Source organism: Cydia splendana, chromosome 5 (genome assembly GCF_910591565.1).
Source record: "Cydia splendana chromosome 5, ilCydSple1.2, whole genome shotgun sequence".
Lineage (NCBI taxonomy): Eukaryota > Metazoa > Arthropoda > Insecta > Lepidoptera > Tortricidae > Cydia > Cydia splendana.
Window position 1 is genome coordinate 14,009,342 of NC_085964.1, and position 9,561 is coordinate 14,018,902.

At 35.8% G+C, this 9,561-nt stretch overlaps 1 protein-coding gene across 1 annotated transcript in view; it reads right to left on the reverse strand.

The window, feature by feature from the left end:
* LOC134790784 (adenylate cyclase type 8) overlaps positions 1-5,348 on the reverse strand; it is a 52,559-nt gene extending 47,211 nt beyond the window's left edge. Inside the window, exons 1-7 of the mRNA XM_063761718.1 lie at positions 4,671-5,348; positions 4,435-4,584; positions 4,244-4,359; positions 4,025-4,136; positions 3,757-3,884; positions 1,309-1,467; positions 926-1,064 (exon numbers count right to left, since the gene is read on the reverse strand). Coding sequence (XP_063617788.1) covers positions 926-1,064; positions 1,309-1,467; positions 3,757-3,884; positions 4,025-4,136; positions 4,244-4,359; positions 4,435-4,584; positions 4,671-5,216 — 1,350 coding nt within the window. The 5' untranslated portion in view covers positions 5,217-5,348. The remainder of the gene's footprint in view (positions 1-925; positions 1,065-1,308; positions 1,468-3,756; positions 3,885-4,024; positions 4,137-4,243; positions 4,360-4,434; positions 4,585-4,670) is intronic.
* Between the last annotated feature and the right edge of the window lie 4,213 nt (positions 5,349-9,561).

Genomic DNA, 9,561 nt, shown 5'->3' on the forward strand with positions numbered 1-9,561 from the left:
AAGTCGAAATTTATGTTTCGCTGTGAATTTAATTCAAGATTAAACCAGTACTTTTTTTGCATTTTACATGGTTTATCGATAAAATACCTATTCTGTTATCTTAATTAACTATTCATGATGCCGTATACATAAAAAAAACTAACTCCGAGACCTTCCCGAGTGCACACTGGCACTAACAATGTTAAAAACGGTCAAAATTCATGAAAAACCTTAATTTGGCAATAACTCGAAAACCGTGCCACTTTTACTGGGGTCATGTTAAGTTGGTTTGGGACCTCTTGGCCTGGTCTACCTCCAGTGTCACTGTGACGTGTCACTTATGGGACACCCTGTATAACAAAATCCACGAAGCTGTTTAGGATACGCGCTTATGTTGTATTTTGAAGTGAACGGCGGTTAGAAGTGCTGTGCGGAAAATAATGAAAAATTCAGTGAAAATACAGAAGTTATGTAAGTTTAAAGATTTTTCTTACAATCTTACTTAATTTAAGTATTTTTGAGTAATTATTTTGTAAAAATGAAGTAGGTACATACCTATACAGTTAAATCTTCAAGGACCTTGCCTACCGCGTTAGATGGGAGCAGTTCTGATCAGAGTTAATAGATGGTATTGACATCCGCACGTTTACGATATGGCCACTGTGTGCAAGAGTCCGCTGTAATGTATCGTGTAAGAGTACGCGCATACTTTTACACGCCAGCTGCTGATTTATCACAGAATCTGCCGTTGGTAGAAGAATCTCAAGAATGACAGATAGCTCAAGCAACTAATGATGCCATACAAAACATGCCTTTGGTTAGTTTCCGATGACATACTTTCCCAATCAGCTAATGATTCCCGACCACAAAATTTTCCTATGGAAAGATCTCACGAAGTACAAATTGCACAATCAGCTAACAACAGTACAGTAATTGAGTCACTCACCGGTTTGAGCACTCGGACAATGAAGTAAGTCTTGATGCCGGCCAGACGCAGCATCTCCTCGCGGCGTTCGCCGTGCGCCGGCTCCACTTCGAACTCGTCGTTTAGGAAACTTAGAGTCGCTTCCGATATGTGCACGCGCCTGAAAATATTAAACCTTTTAAATCTCATATCATCGTATTGAGTATTTAACTTTGATTGTAGGTTTTTATTTATTTTACCAAAAGCCTTCTCCTCCTGTCTGATTAGTGGCTTAAGTATACTTATTTCGTATGGGTTAAGCCACTTATCCAAAGTTTACTGTTTAACGGTAGTTAAAACCCTACTGTAAATTAATTTTGACTACGTAAATTGGAACTACATGGTGACTGTTTGATCATCCTCACCCCGCCATCCCACTGCTCTCCATCTTATTGGCTAGCTCGACGTCGCGCGAGTAGACGTCAAACTGCCACTGCCGCTGCCCCAACACTCCCGCCAGCACGGCCCCCGTGTGGATGCCCACGCGCATGTCCACTGGGGAGTTTGTAGTTTGCTGCACGTACCTATATTTTTAAACAACAAATATTATTTAGCGGTTATTTGACATGCCTCATTAGAACAAACCCTACCAGTATACATTGTAGTAATAGACTGGTTTTATTTTTGTAAAATTCGATTTCGACTGGCAAATCATATTACTTTTTGGCAACCGGGTTTTTTAACCTAATTAGACCCCGCTGAATCCGATTTTGCCGGTTGCTTGATCGAATTCTTTACCGGAAGTGAGATATTTGATACTAAAGGTACCTTTTTTTGTTTTTCGTAAATAACTCTTAAACGGTGGCTCATAGCCAAAAATGTTCTGCTAGATAAGTAATCTGCATAAAATTGCCTACAAGAAAGATTTCGTACAATTTTTCGCTAGGAACAATATTTAAAGAGATATTAACGCGGGAAAGTTAATTATAATCACTTCTAAGGTCCCTTTTTTAGTTTTTCGTAAATAACTCGTAAACGGTGGCCAATATCAAAAAATGTTGTTAAAAGTTAATAATGTACACAAAATTTTGTACAAAAAAGATTCAATACACTTTTTCGCAGGGACCAATGTTTAAAAAGATAATAAAGAGGGAATGTTAATTATAATAAATTCTAAGGTTCCTTGTTATTATTTTTTCGTTAATCATTTGTATAGTATGAATCATAGCAAAAAAAATCTTATACATAAATAATAAACATAAAATTTCCTACAAGAAACATGTCGAACACTTTTCGCTAGGATCAATATTTAAAAAGACAAAGCAGCGGGAAAATTTATTATAATTAATTTTAAAATCCCTTTTTAGTTTTTTGTAAATTACTCGTAAACGGTGTCCCATAGCAAAATAGGTTTTTAAGAATAAATTATCTACATAAAATTTCCTCTAAAAACATTTTAAACACTTTTCTCTAGGATCAATATTTAAACCGATATTAAAGGAAGAAAGTTAATTACAATCAGTTCACAGGTCACTTATTTTTAGTTTTTCGTAAATAACTCGTAAACGGTGGTCCGTTGCAAAACAATATTATACATAAATATTGAACATAAAATTTTCCACAAAAAAGGTTCTGTACACTTTTTCGCTACGATCAATATTTAATGAGGTATTAAAGGGGGAAGTTAATAATAATCAATTTCCAGGTCCCTATTTTTAGTTTTTCGTAAATGACTCGTAAACGGTGGCCCATAGCAAAATAGGTTCTTTTAAATATTGATCCTAGCGAAAAGTGTTCTACATGTTTCTTGTAGGAAATTTCATGTTTATTATTTATGTGCAAGATTTATTTTTGCTTTGAGTCATACTTTTCAAATTATTAACGAAAAGGTAAAAACAAGGAATCTTAGAATTTATTATACTTAACTTTCCCTCTTTATTATCTTTTTAAATATTGATCCCTGCAAAAAGTGTATTGAATCTTTTTTGTACAAAATTTTGTGTAGATTATTAACGTTTAACAAGATTTTTTGATATTAGCCACCGTTTACGAGTTATTTACGAAAACCTAAAAAACGGGGCCTAAGTGATTATAATTACATTTCCCGCGTTAATATCTCTTCGAATATTGATCCTAGCGAAAAATTATACGGAATATTTATTGTAGACAATTTTATGCAGATTACTTATGCTAGGCGCCACGGTTTAGGAGTTATTTACGAAAAACTAAAAAAAGGGACCTTTAATATCAAATATCTCACTTCCGGTCAAGAGTTCGATCAAGCAACCGGCAAATTCGGATTCAGCGGGGTCTAATTAGGTTAAAAAACCCGGTTGCCAAAAAGTAATATGATTTGCCAGTCGAATCAAGAAGGAGAGCGATTTTGAATTTTTATGTCTAGTCTATAATACAAATTAAATAAATATTAGCTATATTTACGAATTACGTTATTAAATCTCGGCAGTAAATTTTTACCAAATCCAAATTCCATACCATAAACTTTTTTTTAACTCTATGTTTCAATTCAAGGTCCAATGACAGCAAGAAGTAGATATTATATGTATTTAGTTGTTTTTAGAATATAGGTAGTAAATTTATTCATATGAGGAGTACCTACCTACATGAGATGCCAAAGTAACACTTAGTGAAAAGTGTAATACATATTTGACAATGTTTGTGTTTGTATCTTGTGGTAATATGTATCACAAGTTTTACTTTGTGAATACAAGCTGTTAAATAACATCATGGGATCGTATCCCATCATTTTATATGTACAGGACCGACATGGTCAAATTTAATATTACCAACACTACCGACAATCTGCTACACGCAACCGAGCCACAATTCCCCCATTTCAATGAATGAATACTTACTTAATAGCTTTAACCATGGACAGGCCCATATGTACACAAAGGACGGCATGGTCCGGTTTTTCTACGGGGGCGCCGCTGATACAGTAATAACAGTCCCCGAGAATTTTGATGCGTAGTTGCTGATATTTCTGAAAACAATCTTTATTCATATCGAGTAGTGCAAAATGATTCGAACAATATCTAAACTTAAGTACTTACTAACTAAGTACTTAGACTTATGTAACTAAGTACTTAGACTTATGTCTAGGGTGTTCTAGTGTATAATTACCTCTGCCAAGCGATCAAATCGAGCAAATAATTCATTTAAAATTGCAACAAGGTCTTGCGCCGAATATGTAGACGAAATCGCAGTGAAACCCACAATATCCGCATACAGGATGCTGTATAGAAAAAAAAATATTAATTTTGCCGAACAGGGCATTTAAAAATAATCCTGTAACTGCGATATAAGTATGTAGGTTTTTAACAATAAATAGCAGGGACTTACCTGACATTTTCATGGCGTGACATGTAAATCTTTTTGAACTGCGTATCAATAAGGCCAAGATCTTTTCGCATCTGCACGGCAACATGTTCCGGAAGCACCGACAGTAATAACCGCTCCTGCAAATAGAACGTGTGCTTACTTTCTGTCTGATTTATATTCTGACGGAAAGGCCAGACGATGTTAAACCTCACCTGTTCTTTGCTTTGTTGTTCAATTGTGAGTTTGTCACGTAAACTTCTTTTTGTTACTTTGAATGAACATCGTTGCTGCCATTCGCCGACACCATAAGCGGTTCCGCCCAACAATGTCGCTCCCAACAATAACAACCCATTCGATATTTGCTGCAATTAATTTTATATTATCACTTACACAGTTACATTACACTGAGAAATAAATTAACTAATTTACCTACGGTTATTGCCTTTACCTGTAAACTGAAGTCGTCGGGAAGTTGGTTTTCCGTAATCATTGCGCTGTAGTATTGTACCAATAAATAAGCAGTGAATGAGATCGTGCTATAGAGTATCAGGAGCAGGTAATGGAATGGTAGCGCGGCTAGCGTGAAATACTGGAGCACGACAGCCCAACCAAGCAATTCGTTATAAGAGTCGCCTAGTCGCCGAGACGCGCTCACTAGGAGTTGAATCCAGAGCGCCAACCAAGCCACGTGGTTGAGTGCGAGCCTCGCGGGGCGTATCGTTATGTAGACTAGAGCTAGGGCGAGGTTGAGCAGGAGCGCGAGGGTAACGGAGGTGTAGGCGAAGGCCAGGTCGCGCTCGCCCGGCACGAGCGCCGCGAACGCCTGCAGCAGCACGCCGGCGGCCAGCAGCCGCGGCACGGCGCGCTGCCGTTGCCGCTGCGTGTACGTCGTATACAACTCCTCCTCCTTCAGGTCCGAGAAGCCCCATGGTGGAACCAAGCATACCCAACATGAATATTTATTCAGCGCCCGCGCTTGCATCGACTTCTCCATTGTTTTCACTGCATCAAACTTAATGTACTTGAGAGGCACATTATCACTTTATTTCACCACTACAAATTTACATAATTCACTACCACATAATTATTTAATTTAACGGTGACACAGGTAAACAGGAAACTATCTGGAAACTATATACCTACCTACATATAACAGATGTAGAGCTGTTACAGGAATTCAACCGCTACATAAGCGGTTTTATTGATTATAGGCAATTTTAGTATAATAATAGAATGAAATAATCGATCAAGGAAAACGCCGGTATTCATTTGTCGCGATTAAATTATATTTATTAGAGAATTTATTTAGGTACCTATTTGGTAGATATAGGTTGATGGGGAAAATTCAACATGTTTAACGTGCAAACCTACTGTGGCTGAAGTTTAATGTGGCTAGGTTCAGTGCGTCAGAGATCATCAGGCGGAGACTTTCCGTTACCGCCGTCTGATCGAGGACGGCTGTGTAATGAATAAATTACACGCTGAAACATTGTTCCGATGGCCGTCCATTAACTCCACTGTCTACTGACCGCCGTTTTGTCCGAACACGAGCTCTAGATACATACACCTACTGATTTCAATATTGACAATAGTTACGTCGCACTCGTAACTAGCGTGACCGTGAAACCAGCCTCTTTTAAACGACAAGTTATTTGTTTCACTGATTTTTACTCATTGCCAGCGTTTATGTTATATTATGGAATTTCAAATACCACATTGAACAAAAGATGTACAGCAAACCTTTTAAAAGTGGCTTAAATGGAATCCATTTAAAGCTATTAGGTATCTATTACTAAAAATTAAGCATGACATTAAAATATATTGCAAAATATTATTGCTCGTTCTCTTTCTCGCTAGTACTAGAATGTGTCTTTAAGGACTATTTGGAGCAGTTGTAAGCCTAGCGCGTCCGAATAATTGAGTGATATATACACATAGATTTAGTATATTAAAAATACCGCTGGTAATACACCCTGCTCTACTACCCTACTTTAGTCTGTGAAAATAATCCGTCACATGATACATTTAAATATGTTATACCTTTAAACGAGCAATTCTTGTTTATTTATATATATATTTCGGGGATCTCGGAAAATGCTCTAACGATTTCGATGAAATTTGCTATATGGGGGTTTTCGGGAGCGATAAATCGATCTAGCTAGGTCTTATTTCTGGGAATACGCGCATTTTTGAGTTTGAGCAAAGCTTGGTCACCCAGATATTATTTATGTTATTAATTACGATGCAATAACCGCATTAACGCAATCGAAATAACGTACTTATCAGGCACCTTTGTAACGTTTATAACGAAATTACAAATATTACAATATTAGGGAAATTTGCGCTGGAAACTAAAATGCATGCACCTATTAAATAGGTAACATTTTAAACAAGGAGTGACGGACTGTGTGTTACAAAGTGTTAACAACTATTATATTAAGTCGATTTCTAAGCCAAGGATGCGTTGCTAAGGATTGTCGTAGGCAACAACATTGCCTAATAACTATTATTAAGAAACTTTTATGTTGTAATATATTTTGTATTAGTAAACATGAGATCCGAATACCTGTAGTTACATATACCGATGAATTTGTAGTTACCGATGCCGATGTTACTGATTGCAATTTATAGATAATTTGAACATAATAGAATAGATAGGTAATAGACTAATAGCTAAAGCTAGGAGCAAGATAGTTTTTTAAGGAGCTAGATGTTATTTTTCTAGTCGTGTAGATATTTGCACGCTTGTAACTATACACCGATGCCATTGTGATCTTCTTTTTCAGAGTTACAATTTAATCTAATACTGAGGCAAGTATCTCATTCCTACATTTCCTACATAATCATATGTATAATCAGCAAATTATCCCTAATTAAGTTTAATAATAGGTAGCTACCTAAGTGTAATATAATCAACGCGCCACCACATTGTTTTAGTTTAGCCGGAAATGAAATTGTTTACTTCTCAGTGCCTGTGTTCATAACTATATTATTTGAAGCATTTTTAGTACTTCGATGCGTATACTATACTTAAATAACAGAAATAACGCTTTACATACTACGAAACTTGTTAATTATGATGTATAAATATGGTTTAAGGCTGAGAAATATTGCAGTCACAAAGTAGTTGCAATGTTTCGACTTTGTGTCGACTCTGTGTTGACACATGACACGCGCTGTCAAAAGTAATAACAAAGTTACTGGTATGTTACTGGATTTGCAAAATGGCTCCTTGTGTTGATTTGTTTTCAGATATTCTCAAAGTGTAAAAATGCCGTGGTCAGAGATGGGCATTAATCGATTAACTGTTTATTCGACTAATTAATGGAATAAAAAAAGTTAATTCTCAAATTTTAATCGCGATTAGTTTAGTCGACCTAACATAGATTGAAATTGAATTAATCTGAATATTAATCGAATAAATTATCGATTAAATCTCGATTGAAAGTTGACAGGGGGCCATTTTTGTACGTAAAAATAATAGAAATGTCTTGCATGCAGAAGGTAGCAAAACACTTTGTCATAAAAGTCGAGATGGATGTCGATATATAGGTTTTAGGGAGTGCCGATTTCGAAAATAATGACCATTTTGGAATCCGAAATGGCGGCCATGCACTGTGTCATAAAAGTCGTCATGGATGTCGTTTTATAGGTTTTAGGGGGCCCCGATTTAGAAAATGATGACCATTTTGAAATCCAAAATGGCGGCCATGCACTATGTCATAAAAGTCGTCATGGGTGTCGTTTTATAGGTTTTGGGGGGCGCAGATTTCGAAAATGATAACATTTTCAATTTAAAAATGGCGGCAATGCACTATGTCATAAAAGTCGTCATGGATATCGTTTTATAGGTTTTAGGGGGCGCAGATTTCGAAAATGATGACTATTTTGGATTCCAAGATGGCGGCCATGCACTATGTCATAAAAGTCGTCATGGATGTCGTTTTATAGGTTTTAGGGGGCGCAGATTTCGAAAATGATAACATTTTCAATTTCAAAATGGCGGCAATGCACTATGTCATAAAAGTCGTCATGGATATCGTTTTATAGGTTTTAGGGGGCGCAGATTTCGAAAATGATGACTATTTTGGATTCCACTTTTATGACTAAATACGTAGCCGCCATCTTGGATTATAAAATGATCATCGTTTTCGAATTCTGCACTCCCTAAAACCTATAAATCGACATCCGTGACGACGCAAGTTATCTTTATTTTCAGATCTAACAAATTGCTACAGAATACAAAGGACAAAAAAGAAGCGAGGAGGTAATGAAACAAGCAAAAATACAGATGATTCCTCGACGCAATTGGGTGATTCTTAAATTGTGTCCAGATTTTTTTTGTCATAAAAGTTTTAGATTTTTTTTTGTGTTTTGTATCTGTATTTTTTATGTAATTCGACATTAAGAGACCATATACATCTCTTAGTAATTGTAATAAGTTAGATTGAATTGTTAGTTTTATTTTATAAAATTGTTGATGTTATTATATTTTTGCTTGTATGTAAATTCAATGATGACGTGTAAAAGTGCCCTTGTGGCCTATTTGCTGAATAAATGTTGATGTTTGATGTTTTATTTTTCACATATTACTCTCACAAGTTCCGTGACATTTCGACCTTGTAATTTTTTAAGTAAATGTTTTTGTTTATATTTGATGAATGAAATAGTAACGCAAAAAAAAAAAATATTTGTGTCTTATATTCCTGCCGAAGACTTTTATTTTACCTTTTCCTTCTACACAAGTTTGGCCAAGTAATAAGAATTTAAGGCTCTCAATTTTATTTTGACTTCTACAACAGTAAAGCTACGAGGCCATGTTTGGTATCGTTTTCGTATAAATTCGCAGTACCAAATTTAGTTAAGGTATCACATTGACACCATTCCGAAGTAAAAACATATAAACTTATTAAAATACTTTCTTTTAAACTCCTCTTCACGCTTACACTGCTGAACAGTTTTAATTTAAATTTGGTACACATATATTTTGAGTCCCGAGACAGGATATAATAAGTTATCTCAAAAATCATCCTTTAAAGGTGTGAAATGAGGTGTAGGGGGGAATTCAGAATTGACTTCTTGAAGTTAATACTGTTTAAGGTTAGGTTTGAAGTCATGTTTTTTCATCATTTTTAACTAAATCAAAGATGTAGACCATCCCAAATTTCATATAAATCGGTTCAGCGGTTATTGATTTCCCGTACAAATTTCCACGCCACTTTTCACACCTTCAAAAGATGATTTTGGTTATAAGATCTATCCTATATCCTGTTCCGGGACGCAAACTATTTCTATACCAAATTTCAACGAAATCGGTTCAGCGGTTAAGCGTCAAGAAG